Genomic DNA, 26284 nt, shown 5'->3' with positions numbered 1-26284 from the left:
TACCTCTGAAAGCTATGTCCGATCTGCATCGGCTCATCCTGAGGAGGAGAAGGAGAACAAGAGGTGGTGGGAATGGATCTCCCGGAGTATCTACCACCAGTTTGCTTTTGGTAGCGAATGCGGCGATCAATCTTAACTGCTAATGAGATGGCCTCATCAACGGTTTTAGGTTCCGGGTGACTCAGCATCACATCAAAGACAGGATAAACCAAACCCGATAAAAAACAAATAAAGCAAAGGGTCCCCATCTAGCCGACACAGACCACCTTCTGATTTCTGCGGCATAGGTTTCCACAGTGCTATGCCCCTGCCTGAGGGTCTTAAGCTTCCTTTCAGCAGTAACTGCAATGTCAGGATCGTCGCCATGGCTTTAAGAAAAACCTGTACGGAAGACAAAGCCTCATGACCAGGGGGGTAGACTATAAGCCCATGACTGAGAATCCCCTGATAACAGTGTCTTAATAAAAGTCACTCTCTGGCTCTTGGAACCGGAAGAAACGGGTCTTATTTCAAAATAAGAAAGACAGCGGTTCCTAAAATTCTGAAAATTAGATTTATGCCCAGAAAAAAAATTCTGGGTTCAACGACTTGAGGGGACTGCCCTGGTGCGCCCGCAGTCTGGAGGGTCCGCACGACCTCAGACAGCTGGTTGATCTGAGCCTGTTGGTTATTGACTGTCTAGGTTAAAGTGTTCACCGCTGTGGTCAAGGCCTCAACCTGGTTGCACAAAGCGTCCATAGACATATTGGTCTGTTGTTCTGTAACGGTGGGTGTTAGCGAGTAACCGGGTTCTGATTATTAGGTTATCTGCAGTATCACCAATAATGCAGATACTATATCTGATTATATGGTGACACAGGCGTAGGGATCGCTATAGCAACCATAGCGTTGCTATAGGGCCCGGATCCCTTCGCTTCAACTGAGGGGCCCGCCTGTTTTGCAGCCTATTTTTGTTTCGTGTTTTTTTTTTTTTTTTTAATCATGGGCCCAGGGCCCATTCAGGATTGCTGTAGTGAGCACCCTCGCCCGCCCCCCCCCCCCCCTATTGCAGCCAGGGGAGGACTGGGACCTTTTGGCCTGGGGGGAAAACACAAACTAGAGGCCCGTTTTCACGGCAGCCCCAGCCCAAATGACATCACACACGTGTCCCACGTGCTATATGCCGGTAGTCATGTGGAAAATACAGCAAGGACACTCGAGGGACAGTGTGACAGGTAAAGTATAAATGCACTGGCACCTGGAGCACATAATACATTTTGAGTTACAACGGTCGGGGTTTCTATCTCTTACACAAGTCCTGCAAGCAGCCCTTCTGGAGTCTAGGGTCTGTCTGCAAGCAGCCCTTCTGGAGTCTAGGGTCTGTCTGCAAGTAGTCCTTCTGAAGTCTAGGGACTGTCACAAACTTTTCAACTTAGATAATATCTTATGTAGCTGTGCACATGCAGTTAACAATGGTGAGAGACCAGACAGATTTTTTCCCACGGACCCTGCAGGCAAGCCTCTGCTCTGTATCATGCTGTGTATATTTACTAGCTTGCCTGCCCTGCAATTGCTCTGTAATTGGGCGTTTATTTCCCTCATTCAGCCTAGTGTTTCACATTGCCTTATACAAAAACCTGAATTCACCAGGCACAGTGCCAGCCCTAAATCATTAAATGAGAGGCAGCCTGGGGGGAAATCTCCCCCCTTCCCCCCTGGCCACTCCTCCCCTGATTGCAGCATTGCAAAGAGGCTGGCAGGTGAAATGGGACTATTTTCTACCTGCCGCCTCTCTGTATATCCCTCCGACTGCCGACATTTACTTCATAGTTTTGGCCTGGCCCGGAACACAGAAGAGCAGCGCTGGCTATGGCTCCGCCCCTCCTGTGTGTAGCCCCGCCCCTCCCATGTGTGGCTCCGCCCCCTTCCCATCTGTCTGCCCGGTCACAGCATCGGAAGACAGCATGAAAGGACTGTGAAGTGGCACTGTTAGTAACTGGCCCATGGTGTGTGTGTGTGTGTGTATGGTGTGTGTGTATGGTGTGTGTATGGTGTATGGTTGGTGTGTGTGTGTGTGTGTGTGCAGGGGTGCCACCAGGGACCTCACATTTTTAGGGGCCTCAGAGGCTCCTTGACATCATCGTGACGTCACTCTGTTGCCCGCAGGCCCCGCACTCACGCCGCGTCAGCCAGTTCACAGAGCAGGGCTACGGGAAGATAGCTGCCGCCGAAGCCCTGCTCTGGAGACTATTTGTGTCTCCAGTACAGGGCTTCGGGCGCCATCTTCCCGTAGCCCTTCTCTGCCTGAATGCCAGCGCCGGTCCGCGGGAGACTGCAGGAGGAGGAAGAGCAAGATCTCCGGGGGAGCTGCGCGTCAGAAGCCGGCCGGAAGAGAAGACTTCTGTCAGGTGAGCACATTCTTTTTTTTGTTTTTGTGGCCCAAACTCCGTTAATTATCTGATGAAATGTGGCCCAAACTGCGTAGGTTATCTGATGAAATGTGGCCCGAACTGCATTTATTATCTGATGAAATGTGGCCCGAACTGCGTTTATTATCTGATGAAATGTGGCCCGAACTGCGTTTATTATCTGATGAAATGTGGCTCGAACTGCTGTGTATGTGTGTTTTGTAACCTACTTTGTGTGTGTGTGTGTGAGCGTTCTGTAACTTGGTGTGTGTGTGTTTTGTAACCTACTTTGTGTTTTTATCTTGCTCTGTGTGTGTGTGTGTGTGTGTGTGTGTGTGTGCGTGCGTGCGTGCGTGCGTGCGTGCGTGCGTGTGTGTGTGTGTGTGTGTGTGTGTAGAAGAGGGAAGAGTGTAAATTACTGTGTGAGGAGAAGGGGTGTGTGTGCGTGTGTGCATAGTGTAATGTTGCAAGACAGAAGTGAATTTTAAAATTAAAAAAGGATACTTACCTATGGAGAGGGAAGGCTCTGGGACCTATAGAGCCTCCCCGTTCCTCTTACAGTCCCCTCGTTCCAGCGCTGTAACCCCATTTAAGGCCATGGAAGTATTCGGGAGCCTGAGTGCTCCTGAAGACGGATGGCTTTACTGCACTTGTGCGCAGGAGAGGGTGCTCATGCATGCGCAGTACAGAGCCGCCCATCTTCGTGAGCACTCAGGCTACTGAACACTTCCATGGCCTCAAACGGGGGTGACAGCGCTGGAACAAGGGGACTGTAGAAGGAACGTGGAGGCTCTATAGGTCCCAGAGCCTTCCCTCACCATAGGTAAGTATCTGTTTTTTATTCACTTTAAGGGCAACTGAAGTTAGAGAGGTGTGGAGGTTGCCATATTTATTTACTTTTAAGCAATACCAGTTGCCTGGCTGTCTTGCTGATCTTCTTCCTTTAATACTTTTAGCCATAGACCCCGAACAAGCATGCAGCAGATCAGATGTTTCTGACATTATTGTCAGATCTGAGATGATTAGCTGCATGCTTATTTCTGGTGTGATTCAGACACTGTTGTTGCCAAATAGATCAGCAGGACAGCAGGGCAACTTGTATTGTTTAAAAGGAGAGAAATATGGCAGCCACCATATACCTCTCACTTCAGTTCCCTTTTCAGTATTACTTGAAGGAAATATTAATGTCTCCACTTACTTACTTGATGCTTCTTTCAGCCCTTGAAGTCCTCCTGCTCCCTCGCCATCATTCCACGCTGCTCCGTTCCTCCGCTGTCCCGCTCTAAAAGCTGGGTGACTCAGCCAGTCGCCGTCTACGTGGCCGCACACCTCTTTAATCCTCCTCTTGTTACCGGGACCGTTCTGTGCATGTGCAGTTGCAATTTTTTACTTGCGTAAAAGCAGAATGCCTCTGGCCAAGGGGGCCAGGCATGCAACAGTTGGAGGGGGACAATGGGGGAATAGAGCAGAGCAGAACGACAGTGTGGGACCAGGAGGACTTCAGGGGGCAGGAAGAAGCCCCAGGTAAGTAACTGGCCACAACAATATTCCCGTAATACTTCCTGTAATGTGTGCGTGTTTGTGTTGGGGGAGGAAGAATTTACCCGGGGGGTGAGGGGGGCCCATGAAAACAATTTGCTATGGGGCCCAGTGATTTCTAGCTACGCCCCTGTATGGTGATCTGCAGAATCACCAATAATACAAATATAGCAAACACTAAGGAAGAACCGTGACCTTAGTCACCACTTTATTGCCCTGAGTGTAGTGTTTAGTGCAACAATAAGTACTGATAGGTTTAACAATACCTCACCAGAGGAGCTGGTGGGTACTAACAGTACGGAGCCCCTCACCAGAGACAAGGGGCTACCTGGTGAGAGCAGAGTGGTCAGACAATCGAGTCGGTAACAGACGGGCAGATAAGGTACAAAATCGACAGGCAAAGACAAGAAGATTAAAAAGGCAGAGGTCGGCAACAAGATCAGATGGGCTAAAGTACAGAAGCGTAAAGCAGAGGGATAGTCAGAAGCGAGCCAGAGTCATACACAGATAATATATAGTAAATCAAATAACAATCAAACAATTCCTATCTCTGTGTGAAATCCCTGCTTTCTTCCCAGATTAAAGCACACCGGATCTATCTAAGGTCTGAGGGCTAACACAAAGTATTCGCATCAACAGACAGCAAGCTGCTGACAGCTCGCTGTCTTTATGCTGGCAGGGGACTCCCAGGCACGCCCCCGCCAGCCCGGCCAATCAGGAACGAGGAGCGCTCCCCGTGACATCAGCCGACCCGCAGGTCAGCTGACGCGTCTCGGAGACGCGTAAAGGTCTCGCCGCTGGCCGCACGCGCGCATAGCTCTGACGCTATGCGCCGGCGACAGGCCAGCGCGCGGCGGTCTGAGCTGAGCGATGGGGACGGCGGTGGTCGTATCCCCGCTGCTCGTTACAGTTGGCCAGAAAAGTGATGGAAAAGATGTTTCAAGGGGTCTAACACCTGGAGGGGGGTATGGCGGAGTGGGATAGATGCTAAAAGTCCCCGGGAAAAATCTGGATTTGATGCAAAGCAGCATTTTAAGGGCAGAAATCACATTGAATGCTACATTGCAGGCCTAAAGTGCTTTAAAACATCTTGCATGTGTATACATCAATCAGGGAGTGTAATTAGAGTACTGCTTCACACTGAAACACCAAACTCACTGTGTAACGCACCGCAAACAGCTGTTTGTGTAGTGACGGCCATGCTGGACTGGTGCGCGCCATGGCGAGAGTGCAGTCCATGGCGGTTTTCCAGCCCATATGGTCGCCGGGCTGTGGTAGCTCAATGATAGAACAACAGTGACTGTCCAGCTGACCAAATTTGGTCTGTCCACAATGAAGCAACGACCTTATTATCTTGTGTGTGCCCCCCCCAGACACTTATATAGCCAGCGGTCATTGCTTCATTGTGATACGCAAGTTCACCACGGCAAGGTAATGTTCACGAAAGGGAATCGGCACATGTACATGCCTTTTATTTTGTTGTTGCAGCTGCAGTGCAGCCAGAAAAATTAGGCAGGCATGTACACGCACCAGAAAAATTACTATAGTAAAAAATTATGGAATCCGCCTGGAGTCCTGGACCGTGTTGGTGGTGGCGGAGAAGGCAGTCAAGCGGCTTGCGGGCAGAGGTGCTGTGTGGGGAGCGACTTAGTCTTGGGGCAGGCAGTCACACAGGTGCAGTTAACAGGTATGCAGGGAGTGGACTCACGTAGGTAGGTGGGTGAACTGAACACAACAGGTAGGTATATGCAGTGATGGGTAGTACAAATGTGCACCTGTCACACACACGTACCGTGAACAGGTACAGTGACTGGTGGTATTAAATATCACACTGTGTGCGCTCACATAGGTAGGTGGGTGCACTGAAGTGAACAACAGGTAGTAGGTATATGCAGTGATGGGTATTACAATGTGCACCTGTCACACATAGACAGGTGCCGGACAGGCACAGTGACACTGCGTGCGCTCGCGTAGGTAAGTGGGTGCACTGAAGTGAACAACAGGTATATGCAGTGATGGGCATTACAATTTGCACCTGGCACAGTAGTAATTATACCACCAAGGGGCCAAAGGCCAGCTGCCACTGACTGACAGGGCTGTATATAATGCAAGTGGGCCGCACAAAAAACAAAAAAATAGATCACAAGAACAAGAGCGGTTGAGGGGTGCTTTTTTAGCAATAACAATCAGCCAGGAGCAAGCTAACAAGCCTACAAGAGCCAAACTAAGCTTTCCCTATGAGAGTCTTCAGCAGCTATACCTGCTCTATTTACTGCAGGCACACGAGTGAGTTTAATGCCTGACGCTGCCTGCCTTTTATAAGGGGGGGGGGGGGGCTCTAGGAGGGAGTGTAGCCAGAGCAGGGACAAGGTCCTCCAGCACCCAGGGCTGAGACACCAAAGTGCGCCCCTCCATCCCTCCCACCCCAGCTGTCAAACACTGATTGCTATTAGACTAAGAGGGCCACAGGGTCCACAACCTCCCCAACACCTTAATATCTAGTTATCTGGCTTGCAGTCACTGCTTTGTATCCCCTTTTATTATTTCTTTCTGCTTCATACACAATTAGGAATGACAACTGAATGAATCCTACACTGGAGCCTCTCCAGCCTATGCCTCGGCCCGGCCCTGAGTGTAGCCTAATTGGCTACAATGTGCCTGCTGACTGTGATGTAAAAGGTCAAAGTTGACCCTCATGATGCACTATGGGGGCAAACCGAACTTCCGGAAAAGTTTGCAGTTCTCCGCGATCGCGAACCCCGGAAGTTCGCCTGGAACTGTTCGCTGGCGAACCGTTTGGGCCATCTCTACTCTATGGCTGCACTTCCAGTATTCCACAGTAGGGGTCTCTGGTTGAAATTTTAATGACTTCCAGTGAGTGACCCCCTGTTGCTTTAGGGGTCGGAGAAAAATGGTGCACAGAGCCGATGTTTAAAGATGGCGCTGCATTGAAAACATAGCCTTAACGTTATTTAGCAATATCAATGTTTAATTACGCACAGATAAAAAAACTAATTGAAAAGTTAAATTGTTAAGCGGCATTTCGCTAATTATCATTTTATTGCCTTCAACATTAATTAACCCACCATGAGGAGGGTTGCTCTGGCTGCTGGCTTATTCACTGACACAATTTTCTTATATGTGGCGGCTTCTCAAGTTTTAACACAAGCAGCAGGGGGGAAGAGTGAGGAGTGGACGGGTGGAGAGTGGACACGTTAGCCACCTTTGCCATCTAGGAAAAGCAGATTCCGGTGTAAGGATGGTTGGCACAATGCAGGGATGATGCTGGCAGGAGGAGAGTGCAGCAGCAGGAGCCGGAATGCCATGCAGGCAGCAGTGAGCTGGGTCACCCACACGGGATCGGCTGCTTGACCACTTCCAGCACAACTAGACAGCGGGCACTGCCAGCCAGCCACCAGCCTGGAGCATCATGCACAGGGTAAGAAAGTACTTTTGTGGCAGCAGCAGAGCCCTGACATTTATATTTGTATATTGTTTATTGGTGAGAATTAGAATACATTTTAGAGGAGCGAAAAGGAGGGCGTATATCCCAGAAATATCACGAAAAAAGATATATGTATTAAAATATCATAATTTTATTGATTGCATCGTACACATATTAAAAAAGGGCCTAGTGTAGTGGATCACATTACCTCACCGCTCACACACAAATCCAGTCTCACTCCAAACTCTCACTTCTCCCCCTATATATATTAATGCTCGTAGACACTGGTACCAGTAAATTGAGCCACCTTTGCTCCAATATATCTGTGATTGAGCAAATTACTGCACAGAAAAACAAGTCCTGATGCGATGAAACGAAGCCAGCGTCAATCAGGCCGCAGTATATATCACGGCAATGAGTACCATCAGTGTTAGTAGCAGTATGGTAAAGCAGATTTAGAAAAAAACACAGTCCTTGGAAGGTGCCTCTTAAAGCATCCAGCAACGGTGCACCGCAGCAATGGGTATAAGTAGTATTAGTAGTAGAGTAGCAAAGCAGGTTGGTAAAAACACAGTCTCTGGAGAGTACCCCAAAGTCATCCAGCAGGACAAGCCGACACTGTATGTAATGACAAGTCACAGCTGCATAACGTCAGCAAAACCTGGTTTGTCCATAGCACAAATGCATATAGGTTCCTCAGAGTCATCCAGCAAGGAACTGATAATAAGGGTAATTGAGGATCACAGCCGAGGACGGCCGGCACAGGCAACGCTCAACAGCAACCACAAGCCTGCAAATTGTTTATTGGTGAAATGCTGCCGCATTGTGATTTATTTCATGGGGGGGGGGGGGCGCCACAGGTTTTCTCGCCTAGAGTGACAAAATGGCTAGAAGCGCCCCTGGCTCTGTGTCCCTTCCTCGTTCCTTTCCCTGTGCTTTTATACCATACATTGTATATAGTTGTACATTACTGAAGATCCCAAGTGTCAAACTCAAGGCCACCCTTGCCATTTTATGTGGCCCACAAGAGCTTCCAATGTGCATGATTGTAAGCAATAAAAGAAAGGTGGAAATGGAGATCACAAACAGCAAATGGTAAGTTACAAAGTAGGAAAGTAGGAAAGACCAACAAGCACTTAAAGAGGAGCTGTTAGGTATAAGGTCTCAGAGAAAATAAACACATATATCAGTAGCTAAAGATTGGCTGTACTTACATTACATATGCATTTCACTGTCCACGTTTGGATTTCACAGAATTTGTATATAGTATATGCAGAGATAGATGCTCCTGACAGCTCATGGCAGGCTCCATGTTTTTCTGTCAAATGTGTCGTCATGTCCTGCCTGCTTCCTGATCACAGAAAAGCTTGTACTGAATAACACAGTGTGCAGTGAATATTAATGAGCCATGTGGCTAGGAACAATAGCTGACTCCTGCAGTGTACTCTGCCCGGAGATTTATCAGTGCTACGCGCTGGACTGATTACAAGCTGCTGTAACGTCTCATTAGCAGCCGAGGGGAGGGCCCCAGAATGCTTTGCAGTATAGTATGCGGCTTGCGTCCTCTTGGGTCTAATTAGCTTTTCTGATAAGCACACATCAAAGGTAAGAGAGATTTTTATCTTCACTAATGCTTTTCTGGCTACCTTCTAAACTGTTTAACACAGGAGAATAGAGGTTTAAATTAGCTTCTGCAGCCTGACAGTTACTCTTTAAGAAAGGGCTTCCACCTGAAATGTTGTGCTTGTCTACATTATGTACTTTTCATAATAAATGTAGTTTTCAGTTTGCATGAGTACATTTATGGGGATGCAGGAAAATCGGGCGCATATGAAAAGTGGACAAATCGGCTGCCGCCATTGACTCTAATGTTAAATGTCTGCTATTGGGTGCAAAACTGGACAAATCGGGCGCAAGTAAACCTGTTTTGTGCCTATTGTTGTTTATCATTTTTGCAATACTAAAACGGAAAATAGCGTTATAAAATTCATATTCACCAGTGATGATCATAATTGGCTAATTACGATTACGCAAATGTTTGCATACATTTTTGCAATTGCGCCTATACGTAATTATAAATTGTTAATTCAATTGATTTTGTATCAACATTCATAAGTATGCATGAATGTACGCATAATTTACGCGTAATTTAATAACAACTTTGGCGGAGAATAGCAAAGCCCCCTTACAGGCTTTTGCTATCAAAATTGCTACATATGTTAAGGAGAATAGCGGATACTAGTCAAAAAAAGTCAAACATTTTTCAAAAAGACCTTGTAATTTTTGAGAAAATTCGATTTTAAAAATGCAAAGAAAAATGTTGTTTTTTTTTTTTTTTTCAACTCAGAAAAATTACAGTTTCATTTTTCATTCAGAGGAGAACACCAATTAAATCTTAAAAGCAGTTTGGCTACAACTTAGACATAGATTTCTTCTCCTGGTGTAACTGAGTTTGATACAGGTGCTGTAGATAGTAAGCCTTGCCGTGTTTTTCTGTATTTGTTTTTGATTGCTATACTCAACCTCCCTTATTTGCAGTATTGTTCATGTTGTCTTTTATTTTCCACAATAAACATTATATTAACCTTCATTTCAGTCCTGTGTCAGGTTGCTAGTAGTTTTTAATGTGTACATGAAAAAAGGTGCCCAGAAATGTGGGCATCCAAAAAAACTGTTAATAGAATATCGGTAAATTTACCAATATTGTAGTTATAGTGAAAGTGATGGTAAAAAAAAAATACCAACAATAAATACTGAAATTTTACTATAGCAAACCATAGCCACCAATGGCTAGCCTCAACCACCCTCCCCCCACAGCTACCCTTAACCACCCCCAATGGCTAACCATCGAGTAGACCCAAATTAAAAATACAAGATTTCAGAAATAAAATCTATTTTCTAAATTATAATAATAAATAGCAGCCTTTTTTCAGCTGCATGATGACAAATATAAAATATTTTACATTTATTGGAGGAACCCCTCCCTTCCTTTCATATTGCCTGGACAAAATCCAGCAAACTGGTGGAGGAGATAAAAAACAAAAACAAAACACAGGCTGCTACTGATGATGTCACAGGGGAGATGAACTCAGCTTGTGTGAGATTTCACATAGACGATGCCCCTGTGAGGGAGGGTAGCTGATGACAAACTCACCCATAATCTAAAACCTCCTACTAAGCTCAGAAGTAATGGCTGCCACATGTATAACCCTAGTTATGAAAAGAGAAGGGGGAAAAGCATGCACTGAAATGCTCATAGGCTTGAATGAGTGTTTATTTATCTTTGTATGTGACAGAGTGGTGCAACTAAATATTTTGAATTAAAAAAATGTTTGGTTCGGGTCCACCTTAACCAACCCTTTCCCCACCGGCTAACCTTAACCACCCCCACCCAGGGCCGGGCCGAGGCAGAGGCTAGAGAGGCTCCAGCCTCAGGGCGCAGTGTAGGAGGGGACGCACAATTCATTCAGCTGTCATTCACAATTGTGTTTGAAGCAGAAAGAAATAAGAAAAGGGGATACATGACAGTGACCGCAAGCCAGATAACTAGAGATTAAGGTGTTGGGGAGGTTGGGGGCCCTGGGGCACCTATTAGTCTAATAGCAATCAGTGTGTGAAGGCTGAGTTGGGAGGGATGGAGGGGCGCACTTTGCTGTCTCAGCCTTGGGTGCTGAAGGACCTTGTCCCGTCTCTGCCCCCCCACATGCCTAACCTTAACTGCCAGACCCCCCCCCCCCCCACACACACACACACACACACTGCTGCCGCTAATGAAAAATAAAAATGCATACTGTATTTTCGGGCGCCACCATAATTTCCCACCCTTGCCAATATTTATATGAGTGCCTATGGCGGTGCCTAAACCTAATTTGGATGCTGCTAACAGGCAGGCACCCAAATTTCCTGCTTCCATAGTTAATGCCAGTGTTTATTTATTGTGTTATTTATTGTGTTATTGATTTACAGAACATTTCTGGCAAGCAGGGTGATTCATATGTTTAGTAATAGGTCTCTAAATGTATATTATCAACCAGAATGACAAATCATTAATAAGGCTACTTTTTGGTATGGTTTATGCTGAAAGATGTTAACTTTTTCCAAATACAGCTGGTCCCCTACTTACAAACAGGTTGGAGATTGCTTGTAAGTTAAATTTGTTCATAAGTCGAGACCAATGAAATGTGGATAAATGATTTACTTTTGTACATGTAGCATAAACTTTGGTTTTTGGTTATTTTCAATGTACCGTTAAAGTGTTTTGAACTACTTATAACACTTTATACAACACTAACATTTAACAACCAAAATATGTAACTAAAAAACAGTGTGGTATTTTTTTGCACATGAGGACAACTTTATTTGTATCTCTAAAACTTTATAAATCGAGTTGTTTGTAAGTAGGGACATATGGCCCAAATGCAACTACCTTTTTCTCCTGAGCTTTCTCCTATGAGATCATTTTTAATCTTTTATTTAAAATTATTTTTCAGCACTCGGCAATTGAAATTGTACCTAAAGGTAGGTGAAAAGGCACTGGAAAAATTATTCTGAATATTTTCTTGCTTGCTGGTGGTTTAAAGAGGGTTTTATTGACAAGTTGTGAACATCTCACCTTGGAAAAAACTCATTAGAAAAAGTTAATTGCATATGGGCCTTTATGTATTACAAGTCCATAGTGGAACTGAAGAAATGTAAATTAGCACAATATAAATTTACCCGTGAGTTTAAATCATCTGGTGACAGCAAATGTCTTAGTTTTTCAGGTGGACCTGGAATGGTTGCAAGAAACAATGCCTTCACACACCTGTAAACATTCAAAAGTTTGAAATATTTATTAACTTGTTTCCCAGTGTTAAGTAAGCACAGTTTGTACAGACTTCATTAAAACATGATCTAGTTCAAAAACCTTAACAGGCATAGCAGTGTTAACCAACTTCAGTAGAATCTCACTTATCTGTCACAGGCAAGGATTGCCTGATATCGGATATATTGGTTCTTGCTGGTTGCTTGAGAAGTCAAGCAACTGGTGTTATAACACTAACATTACAGGCAGAGTGGGTTCACAGTACAAATCCCTTATGAATTGTCTGGTTGCTTCTTCAATCCAGTAGCTCCCAGAGGCTTTGCGGCGTCCTCTGTGCACAGCGTCGACGTGTCATGTGACCAGATGCCGCAGAGCTGCTGGGAGCTGTAAGAGAGAAGAAGACCAGCACTTGTGTGTTATTTAAGTCACTTCCGCTGTGTACTACTCTACAAATAGTTATAGGAACACCTCTATTCTTCCCTGCCAGGCATAGTGGTTAGAGTGCCAGATGCCTAAGTTGTAGTTAACCGGGACTCTACTGTACTAATAAATACCACCAAGAAAATGGTTTGCTTTGTAGTCATTATAATTACAGATGATAAGATTTGGTAACCCATACAAGCATTTGCAGGCCCTATAGGCACTATAGGCACGTGCCTATAGGCGTCTTAGGGGGCAAAGGCGGCACTTGAAAGTCCCTCCTGCATGATCAGATAGTGATGACTAACCTAGCCCGCTCCATACCACCTGTAGCACAATGCCAGGTATCCTGAGCAATTGACAGAATCTCCGGGTGCTGCTGTGCCTCACGCAGGATGTCAGGACGCAGCACTTCAGTTGCGTGCAGGCTCTAGTAGTCATCGGGGGGTGGGCGGCGTCCACTGTCTTGGCTTTGTTTATTTTCTTATTCTGGCTGGGAGCTACTACCACCATAAAGTCTGTGGAAGAAGGGGGAGGGGGGTCTGAGAGTGGAGATAGGCTGAATACTAGAAGCTCTGTTTCTGCCCTTCCTTTTTAACATGGTGTGCAGGGCTGGAGAGTAAAGAGACAGGCAAGGGGCTGCTTCAGGGAGCGCTGTGACAAATGGCCTCAGGTCTCAGGAGAATAGCTGCACAGCGTATGGGCTACAGCTCTGCTCCCCCCTCCCTTGTCTCTATTGGTGCAATCTCTGCCCGGGACTTTTGAACATTACTGTGCCGTCCATGCCATTCCTGCTCCACTTACATCACAGGACCAGCGTGCAGTTACACGGACTACGTGGATTGCAGTCAGTTACCTGTGACAGAGTAAGTGACTGATCCCTAATGCAGAAGCTTGTAACCTTTGAACCTCCCCCTCCTTTTCATAGCGTAGACTACAATACTCCCCCTCCCCTCCTTTTGAACAGTGTCCCCTGCCCAGGCAAACCTGTCATGCTGCCCAGTGTGTCCATAGGGTGACAGGCAGCTCTCTTCAGCTGTACCTGATCAGATGTCATTGCTGCTTTGATAAGAGCAGGTGACAGCTGGTCAGTGCTGAGGTGTCCCCCTATGGAAACACTGCTGGAAGCCAGGTCCTAGGTGTCAAGTGGGGAGGGGAACCACTTGAAAGAATAAAGGGAAGCTTAATCATCAGAGGACACTGTTCAGATGTGGGGGGGGGGGGGGGGGAGTATTGTAGTCTCTCAGCTAGAGAAATGGGGAGATCAGTGAGGGTTAAAACTTTTAACTGTAAAAAAAAAAATTGACTTCTCCCAGCCTCCTGCAGCTGCCTCCTGTTCCCCGCAACGACCCTCTTGCGGCCAGGCGACTGGCAACTGCGCATCCTGTCGCCGGGAGCGTTCTGCACATGCATAGTTAAGATTTTTTTTCAAACTGCGCATGCGCAGAGCATGTGACACAGGGTCTCTGCTGGGCAACGGAGGATCGCTTTGTGACAGCATGGGTTCAGGGTGGCTGCAGAGTGCTGGTAGAAGCCCTAGGTCAGTTAAAGTCTTTTTTTTTCCGTTACGGTTCACTTTGAAGAGAACCCGAGGCAGAATTTTTAAATCTTAATAGGACCCAGAGGCATTCTCTGTGCACAATGACATGCCTCTGTGTCCTATCGCCACTGCTAGTCCCCCCCCCCCCCCCCCCGGCTCTGCTGTCCCACCTGAAAATATTGCCAGGCTAGCGACAATCTGCTTATCGCTAGCCGTCTGTTTACCTGAGGCTTGTCAATGAGGCTCCTCCGCATTACAGGCTCACCTTGCTGCTCCCCACCTCGGCTAGATTCCTCCAACCGGAAGCCAAGCCGCGATCCAAGAAGTACTTCTGATTGGAGGAAGCTAGCAGAGGCGGGGAGCGGCAGGGGAGCCTGTAATGGAGGCAGTAATGCGGAGGAGGCTGTTTGACAAGCCTTAGATAAACACAACGGCTAGTGAAAGTAGATTGTCGGTAGCCTGGCGATATTTTCAGTGGGGACAGCAGAGCCATGGGGGGCTGGCAGCGGCGATAGAAGTACACAGAGGCATGTCATTGTGCACAGAACATGCCTCTGTGTCCTATTAAGATTTAAAAATTATGCCTTGGATTCTCTTTAAGGACTGATGAGGCTCCTATTGTAATAACTGTCACCTGTAAGGATCAAGCTCAATCCTTAGCAGAGCCAGGACAAGGGGTGTGGCTTGTGGGTGTGGCCTGTGCTGATGGGCAGGGCTTAGGGCACCAGAACATCTGTGTGTATAGGCTCCTGAGCTGTAAATCTGGCCCTGAGCATATGCATTCGATCTGATGAGAAATTGAATAGTGTGTACGAGGCATTCGTGATTCGTGTATTTGTGTGTATGTTTCCTCTCAGTTGACAAATGATTGTATTTCCTGTCAGTGAGTGAGTCCCTCAGTAGAGAAGTTGCAGATAGATCAGTGTTCATCTCTCTCTCTGCTCTAGTTAAGAGACCTGCTGCTCAGCTATCAAAAGGCATCAACTAGCTGATAAGAAAATTGTAACCCATAACCCTCCATGGCAAGGATATTGAGAAAAAAAAGATGCACTCATGCTTACTGAAATGTTGATTTTATAAGGGTCAGTTCACACTTGTTTAAAAAAACGTATCTGTGGCTCCGGAGTCATGGATACCAATGTTTAAAATAGCGTCCGTCTTCACACACTTTAAAAAACGGATCTACGGGATCTGTTTTGAAAAACTGAACAGAGAGTCCGGATTTGCAGGTTTTTCACGGACCCCGGATACACGGAGGGGTAGTGAAAGGCTACACAAAAATGAATCTCCATCTACAAAGAGAACTTTTGCACACAAAACAGAGGCAAAAACTGATTGCCTACTGCCTGCTCCTCCTCTCAACACCATCTCTTATCCAATAGAAACACACATGAAGAAAGGACCATATGTTTTAACGAACTGGAAACGTAAGCTACAAAAGGACAACATTTTGAAAAACTGATCAGTTTTGCACCAGTTTTTAGAAGAACGGATCCATTTGAAACGGATCCGATCTGCCACTGGACAAGTGTGGGCCGAGCCTTACTGTGCCTTCTTTAGACTTTTACCAATTATTTTACTGATGGGTATTATGGTACAATACTCTACCTTTAAAATGAGCCAGCAAGGATTAAGCTTGAGGATGCTGTCATACATTTCTCTAGGAGGAAAAAAAAACTTATCTCTTTCTGTTTAAGATTTAGGAGTTCAGGGGGGGGGGGGGGGGGGGGAGAGAAGAAGGAATGGAGGGTTGGCTGACCATTTATACTGTCTGAAAGCTGGTGTTCTAAAGGAGAGTTTATATTCCTGTGAATGTGTGCTTATTCAGGAGTTCTGCTTCCCACAACTCTGACACGGTGGCCCTAATCACTAAAGCTTCTGTGCTGCTCATGCCCAAATTGTCCATTTTTGCTTACACATACTTGAGTTAGTCTTTTCTTAAATTTGATACAAAATGCAGTTAATACAAACCTTGTTAATAGTATTAATAGGAATAGCAGGGAAACAATTGCTACCACTGACCCAATGGCAATAATTACAATTATAATCCAGACTGCAAAAACTTCTTTGTCTAAAATATAAGAAGTAATACATATATTCTTTAGTAAGATAAATGCATATTAAGGGAAAAAAATGAATACAACAATGAATGATCTGTCTATTTGCTATGTGTCTACAGTATACTACCATATGTTCCATCTGTCATTGATTCTCTTTTTATTTGTGTCTCCTAACTCGAGTTAATGCTGGATTCAATGACATTACCTTCTTCATAAAGGGACCCTGAGCAGCGCTTGAAAATCTGTACTTGCCTAGAGCTTCCTCCAGCCCCCCTAGCCCGAGAGGTCCCTCAGCTTCCTCTGGGTCCCCTCCGTGGTCTCACTGGTGGCTCTGTTAGCCCAATGACTTTGTCCAAAGGGGTGCACAGCTGCACATGCACGGCCCATCCTTGCACGTGTGCAGTTCAGTCTTTCGACTGTACATGCACAGGAGGCTTACGGCAACAGGCTCGTGATCTAGCCGAGTGCACTTGTGCAGTTGCTTACAAATTTAGCCAAATTTGGCCATAATGGAACTGCCAGTGGGACCATGCAGAGGGACCTTGTGGGCTACGGGGGTTTGGTGAAAGCACCAGGCAAGTGAAGATTTTCATTTTCAAGCTCTGCTCAGGGCCCCTTGTGAAGTTATTGCAATGACATCAGTGATTAGCTTGACAGATTTAAACATGCAGATGCACCACAGAAAATTGACTGCTGATTTAAACACAGCGAAGATATATGATTGAGAAATGACACATATTAATTTGAGAGATACATGTATAGTGAGTAAGCCTGTGATGTACTCATGCAGGCATTTTGAGTGATATATTCAGTAAGTGGGATAATATACTTTTTCTTCATAAAATGGCACAGTAAAACAATACTATACAAATGTGGCGCAGACCACAAGCACCAATAGTTATTAGCTTCGATATTTACCACCAGTATCTTCCATTTCAAGGGGATTAGGCAAAAATCAGACAGTACAGGGAACCAATAATTTTGCAGAATCCGACATCGGCATTACCAACCATCCCTATCTATTACTGCTGCCAGGACCCACTCGCATGTAATATGTCAATGTCCAAAACTTCTGCTAGGTAGTGGCTGCCATTTTTCTTAGGTTTCTGTAGTTCTATGGCCACACCCACCTGCTTTTTTGTCACTACTACTTGCCAATTCTGGCTGCGGTAATGGAGAGCCTTGCATTGCAGACTTTCTATTTTACACTGAAAGTACTTTTTAAAGGGATCAGGTGAAAAGAGTGTCTGAGCTATCTGTGTAAAAAGGGCATCTCCATAGAGTTCAATGTTATTTTCTGCAAATCTCAGCCACAAGGTGGTGAAAAGGGCACCTGAGTTTTTGGTTCAGGTTCAAGGTTTTTGATTTCACTACTAAAGGGTAGAGTGGGACCGAACCTCCGATTTTAGGTTCGCGAACCGGGTTCGCGAACTTCCGCGTAAGGTTCGGTTCGCGTAAAAGTTCGCGAACCACAATAGACTTCAAAGGGGGTGCGAACTTTGAAAAAAAAAAATTATGCTGGCCACAAAAGTGATGGAAAAGATGTTTCAAGGGGTCTAACACCTGGACCCCCAGGTGGAGGAGTGGGATACATGCCAAAAGTCCCCGGGAAAAATCTGGATTTGATGCAAAGCAGCGTTTTAAGGGCAGAAATCACATTGAATGCTAAATGACAGGCCTAAAGTGCTTTAAAACATCTTGCATGTGTATACATCAATCAGGTAGTGTAATTAAGGTACTGCTTCACACTGACACACCAAACTCACCGTGTAACGCACCGCAAACAGCTGTTTGTGTAGTGACGGCCGTGCTGGACTGGTGCGCACCATGGCGAGAGTGCAGGTTTTGGTGGCTTTACAGCCCATATGGTCGCCTGGCTGATGTAGCTGAATGACAAATCAGTGACTGTCCAGCTGATCAAATTTGGTCTGACCACAATGAGGCAACGACCTTATTATCGTGGGTGTGCCCCCCGAGACACTCATCTAGGCGCCGGTCATTGCTTCATTGTGATACGCAAGCCCCTTCACCACGGCAAGGTAATGATCACAAGGGGAATGGGCGCATGTACATGCCTTTTCTTTTGTTGTTTCAGCTGCCCGCAGTGCAGCCAGAAAAATTAGGCAGTCATGTACACGCACCAGAAAAAATATTACAGCGGCCGCTGCTAGCAGCGGCCTAAAAATTCAGCAATCCGCCTGGAGTCCCGGACCCTGTTGGTGGTGGCGGAGAAGGTAGCCAAGGGGCCTGCAGGCAGACATGCTGTGTGGAGGGACTGGGAGCGACTTAGTCTTCTTGGGGCAGGCCAGGCAGCCAGTCACACGGCGTGCAGGCAGAGATGCTGTGTGTGCGGGGACTGACTTAGTCTTGGGGCGGGCAGCAGCCCTCCAGGATCCATGCCTCATTCATTTTGATAAAGGTGAGGTACTTAACAGTTTTGTGACTTAGGCGACTTCTCTTCTCTGTGACAATGCCTCCAGCTGCGCTGAAGGTCCTTTCTGACAGGACGCTTGCGGCAGGGCAGGAGAGAAGTTGGATGGCAAATTGGGACAGCTCCGGCCACAGGTCAAGCATGCGCACCCAGTAGTTCAAGGGTTCCTCATCGCTGTTCACAGCAGTGTCTACATCCACACTTAAGGCCAGGTAGTCGGCTACCTGCCGTTCCAGGCGTTGGTGGAGGGTGGATCCGGAAGGGCTACGGCGAGGCATTGGACTAAAGAACGTCCGCATGTCCGACATCACCATGAGATCGCTGGAGCGTCCTGTCTTTGACTGCGTGGACACGGGAGGAGGATTAGTGGCAGTGGTACCTTGCTGGCGTTGTGCTGTCACATCACCCTTAAAGGCATTGTAAAGCATAGTTGACAGCTTGTTCTGCATGTGCTGCATCCTTTCCACCTTCAGGTGAGTTGGTAACAGGTCCGCCACTTTGTGCCTGTACCGAGGGTCTAGTAGTGTGGCCACCCAGTACAGCTCATTCCCCTTGAGGTTTTTTATACGGGGGTCCCTCAACAGGCAGGACAGCATAAAAGACGACATCTGCACACAGTCGGATCCAGATGTACCATCCATCTCCTCTTGCTCTTCCTCAGTGACGTCACGTAAGTCAACCTCCTCCCCCCAGCCGCGAACAATACCACGGGAAGGTTGAGCAGCACAAGCCCCCTGCGACGCCTGTTGCGGTTGTTCTCCTGCCGCCGTCCCCTCCTCCTCCTTTCCCAAAGAAACACCTTGCTCATCATCCTCTGAGTCTGACTCGTCTTCTGCACATGACTTCTCTTCTTCCTCCTCCTCCCCCCTCTGTGCTGCCGCAGGTGTTGAGGAAACAGCTGGGTCTGATGAAAATTGGTCCCATGCCTGTTCCTGCCGTAACTGTTCCTGGTCACGCTCATTCACAGCTTCCTCCGCCACTCTACGCACAGCACGCTCCAAGAAGTAAGCGTAGGGAATCAAGTCGCTGATGGTGCCTTCACTGCGGCTCACCAGGTTGGTCACCTCCTCAAACGGCCGCATGAGCCTGCATGCATTTCTCATCAGTGTCCAGTTGTCGGGCCAGAACATCCCCATCTTCCCAGACTGTTTCATTCTACTGTAGTTGTAGAGGTACTGGGTGACGGCTTTCTCCTGTTCTAGCAGGCGGGAGAACATGAGCAGGGTCGAATTCCAGCGAGTCGGGCTATCGCAAAACAGGCGTCTCACTGGCAAGTTGTTTTTCCGCTGAATTTCCGCAAAGCGTGCCATGGCTGTGTAAGACCGCCTCAAATGCCCACAGAACTTCCTGGCCTGCTTCAGGACATCCGCTAAGCCAGGGTACTTTGACACAAATCTTTGAACAACTAGATTCATGACATGTGCCATGCAGGGTATGTGTGTCAGCTTCCCCATATGCAAAGCGGCAAGGAGATTGCTGCCGTTGTCGCACACCACGTTGCCTATCTCCAGGTGGTGCGGGGTCAGCCACTCATCCACCTGTTTCTTAAGAGCAGCCAGGAGAGCTGCTCCAGTGTGACTCTCCGCTTTGAGGCAAAACATGTCTAAGATGGAGTGACACCGTCGTACCTGACATGCAGCATAGGCCCTGCGGAGCTGGGGCTGTGTAGCTGGAGAGGAGAACTGCCACTCAGCCAAGGAGGAGGAGGACAGCGAAGAGCATGTAGCAGGAGGAGAGGAGGTGGCAGGAGGCCTGCCTGCAAGCCGTGGAGGTGTCACAATTTGGTCCGCTGCGCCCTGCTTGCCATCGTTCACCAGGTTGACCCAATGGGCTGTGTGCGTAATGTAGTGGCCCTGCCCGTGCTTGGCAGACCAGGCATCCGTGGTCAGGTGTACCCTTGACCCAACGCTCTTCGCAAGAGATGACACCACTTGCCTCTCAACTTCACGGTGCAGTTGGGGTATTCTAGAAAAATAAGTGCGGCCTGGCATCTTCCACTGCGGTGTCCCGATGGCCACAAATTTACGGAAGGCCTCAGAGTCCACCAGCCGGTATGGTAACAGCTGGCGAGCTAACAGTTCTGCCACGCCAGCTGTCAGGCGCCGGGCAAGGGGGTGACTGGCCGAAATTGGCTTCTTCCGCTCAAACATTTCCTTCACGGACACCTGACTGCTGCTGTGGGCAGAGGAGCAGGAACCGCTCAAGGGCAGAGGCGGAGTGGAGGAGGGTGCCTGTGAAGGTGCAAGGGAGAAAGCGGCAGAAGCAGATGATGCACCTGAAGGAGGAAGAGGAGAAGGAGGGTGACTTTTCTTTTGTGTGCTGCTGCTGCTTTTGCTCAGGTGGCCATCCCATTGCTGTTTGTGCCTTTTCTCCAGGTGCCTTCGTAAGGCACTTGTCCCTACGTGAGTGTTGGCCTTTCCATGGCTCAATTTTTGTTGGCAGAGCGAACAGATGGCTTTGCTCCGATCTGAGGCACACACATTAAAAAATTTCCACACCGCTGAGCCACCCTGGGATGTGGGCACTATGGGGACCTCAGCAGCTGATGCTGAAGGGCAAGTTGGCTGGCTGTACATAGGTAGCGATACATGGTGCCGGACACTGCCACCAGCTGTTTCTGACGAAGAGCTGCCCCAGCTTCTTTCAGCAACTTCTCTCCTCCTACTACTCTCTGACTCCCCCTCTGAACTGTCCCCCTCTTCATCTCCTCTATTGGGAACATACAGAGGATCCGTATCATCGTCATCATCGTAATCATCCTGCCCAGCTTCGCTTGCCTCAGAAAAATCTAAACATGCACCATCAGTAGGTCCTTCATCCTCCTCACACGTTACATCCATAGTGTTGTCGCGTAACTCATACATATGAGCTGGTGAAAATTCATCTGGCTGTAACAACAATGGTTGTGCATCAGTGATTTCACCACTAAATAATTCTTGCGAAGTGTCAAATGCAGCGGAAGTGGTGCTAGTAGTAGCGCTGGTGGCTGAGCAAGATGAGGTGTTCTGTGTCGCTAAATACTCAACCACGTCCTGACAATCTTGGGAGGTGATGGGACGTGCCTTCTTCCGAGCACTGTACTGTGGGCCAGGTCCACACAAAATTACATTTACACGACCTCGCACAGACCTGCCGGGTGGCCTTCCTCTGGCTCTGGCACTACCTCTTCCTCTACCTGTTTTGTCCATATCGGGGATGCACGGAGCGGTATATCACACTGCGTGCACTCACGTAGGAAGGTGGGTTCACTTAACTGCACAGGTATGCGCACTGATGCGGTGGGTTCACTGAACAGAACAGGTATGCAGTGGCGGGTTCACTGAACACAACAGGTATGCAGTGGCGGGTTCACAGAACAGGTATGCAGTGGCGGGTTCACTGAACAGTACAGGTATGCAGTGGCAGGTTCACTGAACAGAACAGGTTTACAGTGGCAGGTTCACTGAACAGAACAGGTATACAGTGACGGGTTCAATGAACGCAACAGGTATGCAGTGGCGGGTTAACTGAACAGGTATACAGTGGTGGGTTCACTGAACAGAACAGGTATGCAGTGGCGGGTTCACTGAACAGAACAGGTATGCAGTGGTGGGTTCACAGAACAGGTATGCAGTGGCAGGTTCACTGAACAGGTATACAGTGGCGGGTTCACTGAACTCAACAGGTATGCAGTGGCGGGTTCACTGAACAGGAATACAGTGGTGGGTTCACTGAACAGAACAGGTATGCAGTGGCGGGTTCACTGAACAGAACAGGTATGCAGTGGTGGGTTCACAGAACAGGTATGCAGTGGCAGGTTCACTGAACAGGTATACAGTGGCGGGTTCACTGAACAGAACAGGTATACAGTGGCGGGTTCACTGAACAGAACAGGTATACAGTGGCGGGTTCACAGAACAGGTATGCAGTGGCAGGTTCACTGAACAGGTATACAGTGGCGGGTTCACTGAACACAACAGGTATGCAGTGGCGGGTTCACTGAACAGGAATACAGTGGCGGGTTCACTGAACAGGTATGCAGTGGCAGGTTCACTGAACAGGTATACAGTGGCGGGTTCACTGAACACAACAGGTATGCAGTGGCGGGTTCACTGAACAGGAATACAGTGGTGGGTTCACTGAACAGAAGAGGTATGCAGTGGCGGGTTCACTGAACAGAACAGGTATGCAGTGGTGGGTTCACAGAACAGGTATGCAGTGGCAGGTTCACTGAACAGGTATACAGTGGCGGGTTCACTGAACAGAACAGGTATACAGTGGCGGCTTCACTGAACAGAACAGGTATACAGTGGCGGCTTCACTGAACAGAACAGGTATACAGTGGTGAGTTCACAGAACAGGTATGCAGTGGCAGGTTCACTGAACAGGTATACAGTGGCGGGTTCACTGAACAGAACAGGTATACAGTGGCGGGTTCACTGAACAGAACAGGTATACAGTGGCGGGTTCACTGAACAGAACAGGTATGCAGTGGTGGGTTCACTGAACAGTACAGGTATGCAGTGGCAGGTTCACTGAACAGGTATGCAGTGGTGGGTTCACTGAACAGGTATGCAGTGGTGGGTTCACTGAACAGGTATGCAGTGGTGGGTTCACAGAACAGGTATGCAGTGGCAGGTTCACTGAACAGGTATGCAGTGGTGGGTTCACTGAACAGGTATGCAGTGGTGAGTTCACAGTACAGGTATGCAGTGGTGGGTTCACAGAACAGGTATGCAGTGGCAGGTTCACTGAACAGGTATGCAGGTATCCAGTGGGCTCACTGAACAGAACAGGTATGGTGGGCTCACTGAACAGAACAGGTATGCAGCCAGGAACAAGCTAAGCCTAACTAATCTTTCCCTATGAGAGACAGTCTGCAGCAGCTCGCCCTACTCTCACTAACGCAGGCACACGAGTGAGCGTAATGGCCGCCACTGCCTGCCTTTTATTAGGGGGGGAGTGGCTCCAGGGGCTAGTGTAGCCTAATTGGCTACACTGGGCCTGCTGACTGTGATGTAGAGGGTCAAAGTTGACCCTCATGGTGCATTATGGGGCGAACCGAACTTCCGCAAAAGTTCGCCTGCGGGACGCGAACGCGAACCATTGAAGTTTGCATGGAACCGTTCGCAGGCGAACCGTTCGGCCCAACTCTACTAAAGGGCGCCTTTTATAGCCAAGATTTTAATTCTGCTACAAAAGGGCGCAATTTTATAGCTGAGATTTATTTCGGCTATACAAGTGGGTTGGATATAGCCGAGATTTTTTAGGCTATATAAATGCAACTACAACATCGTTTATATAAGCAGGTGACTAAATTAGGTTATACCAGTTAATTTGGTTACATTAGTTAATTCCATTATATCGGTTCAAAATAACATATATACTTGACATGATATGCGGCAAAGACTGGGCACCACCATCGGGATTAAGGTTAGGCACCACCAGGGAGGGTTTAAGATTAGGCAAAACCAGGGGGGTCTTAAGGTTTGGCACTAACAGGGTAGGGTTCTGTGTGAGGGTAGGGAGAAGTTAGGTCATAGTAATCACCAGGAGGATCTTAGGGTTAGGCACCACCAGGGGGTGAGTCTTAGGGTTAGGCACCACCGGGGGGAAGGGGTCATAGGGTTTGGCACCACCAGGGGGGGGTCTTAGGGTTCGGCACCACCAGGTGGATTTTAGGATTAGGCACCACCAGGGGAGAGTTCTGTGTCAGATTAGGGGGAAGTTAGCTGATAGTAATCACTTTTCTCGACTATATCACTTTTCATGGCTATATCCAGCACCCTTTTACAGCCCAACACATTTCGGCCATAACAGCATCCTTTTTTATAAACTAAAACTAGCTTTTTGGCTTTTGTAGCTGATTTTGGTATCTCGGCTACACCACGCACCATTTTTAGCCGAATTTGGCATCTCGCATTAACCAGGCACCTTTTGTAGCCGACTTTGGCACCTTGACTCCACCAGGTTTTTTTTTTCAGCTGATTTGGCATCTCGGCTACACCAGGCACCTTTTTGTAGCCGAATTTGGCATTTTGGCTACACCAGATGCCTCTTGTACCCGAATATGTTTTTTTCCATCTATATCAAATGCATACCTTTTTAAGACTCCCAACCACTATACTTATTTCTTTATTTGGCGATACAATTGTTTCAATTAATCTTTGGATTGAGCAAAATCGTATAAAACAATTGGACTTCAGTCAATGTACTTTGATCTATAATTTCAAATTATTGATGAAAACTTGAGGTCTGATATTCAAGCACTTAGGTGTCTATTGTTTCTTTGTATAGCAGTGTAAAAGGGATTGTAGAGTAGTGCCAGCCTAGTGAGTATTACACCTCTTGTATGGATTTCCACAATTTGGGTTTAGCAGGACCTTAACCTTTCTGAAGGTCTAAATGTGCTACTATTCTTACATGTCAAGGTGTTATATTTTTAACTAATTAAAGTATAGATAGCCCCTAATAATACAAGTATAGATAGCCCCTATCACTCTGAGCTCCACTTCTTGGTAGAATGTGCACTATTTACTGACCTGATGAAGTGGCTGTGCCATTTATTTTATTTTTTCTTAGTACTATTTCCTATTGTGTATTTTATTTTATGGGCACCTCTTGTGCTCTTCCCCTTTTGACATACATATTAAAAAAGTTCAGTCCCTAGAGTAACTAATTGTGTATTTTTTATGCACAATATTTATTTGAGTAAATGTGGAAGAGCGTGGGAGGTAAGGAGTTAATTTTAAAAGTATTTGTAGGTCTTTTTATTAAAATACATGTATGTAGGTGTAATTTTACTATTTGGCCATAGGATAACCTCACTCATTATTTTCCTGTTAGCGTGCTATTAGTAAGGAAACAGGCAATAATGCATGGATGGGTAACTTGTTTTTTTTTCGCTATGAACGTGGCTTCTCATTGAAGCCAGTGATCATTGATTTGGCGGGCTAGATCAATGGATGGGAACTGCGTTCCCATTCACTGATCTCCCTACTAATGGGCGGTAATGTGAGCGAGCACATGCATGAGCGAGCGGGAGTGCGGACAGCGGCGGTCACGGCAGAGATGCATATATCTACACCCCAAGCACTGAGATGAAGTCTGCCGGGGCGTAGATATACTTGTATGCGGGCGCACAAGTGGTTAAACACCTTATACATAAACCACAGAATGTTTTTATCCAAGCAGGTAGAATGCCAAGTTTGCCTAGATATGGTCATTTTTATAATTTCCAAAAGTGGAGCCTTACTTACTTAGTTTGTGTAGTAAATAGCGGGGATGGCAATGAGATGTTAATAGTTCCAAGTTGATATAAATGTTTTGCTAAATTTGTGTAAATATGTGCAGCATGAAAAAGGACCAATCAAAGGCAGGAAAACAATTCTTATGATAATTGTCTGTTTTTTTTTTTTTTGTTTGTTTGTTTGTTTGTTTTTTTACTGCTGTCCAGTAGAACAAATTTTATTGCATTTGCATCTTAACCAAGAACTTTATGTTGTATTAAGTTAAACTGTTAAAAGTTAAAGTACAGGTTAATGCAATTAATTTAAACTGTATTACTTGTTTTTTTACTTTTGAAATCCACTTTGAAACAGTCTATGTAAACAACATGCCATTGTCCTTTGCATCAATGCATGAGTTTTAACAATCCCTGTTTATATATCTATTGTTGC

General features: G+C 46.8%; 1 protein-coding gene across 2 annotated transcripts in view; it reads right to left on the bottom strand.

The window, feature by feature from the left end:
* Positions 1–26284, bottom strand: part of LOC137544541 (granulocyte-macrophage colony-stimulating factor receptor subunit alpha-like) — a 63367-nt gene that overhangs the window by 10001 nt on the left and 27082 nt on the right. For both annotated transcript variants that reach the window (XM_068265637.1, XM_068265638.1), the window contains exons 9-10: positions 16107–16206; positions 12088–12175 (exon numbers count right to left, since the gene is read on the bottom strand). In XM_068265637.1, coding sequence (XP_068121738.1) covers positions 12088–12175; positions 16107–16206 — 188 coding nt within the window. The remainder of the gene's footprint in view (positions 1–12087; positions 12176–16106; positions 16207–26284) is intronic.

Source organism: Hyperolius riggenbachi, chromosome 2 (assembly GCF_040937935.1).
Source record: "Hyperolius riggenbachi isolate aHypRig1 chromosome 2, aHypRig1.pri, whole genome shotgun sequence".
NCBI lineage: Eukaryota > Metazoa > Chordata > Amphibia > Anura > Hyperoliidae > Hyperolius > Hyperolius riggenbachi.
Note: the sequence above shows the minus strand (reverse complement) of the source record. Positions and strands in the feature narration are given on the sequence as shown.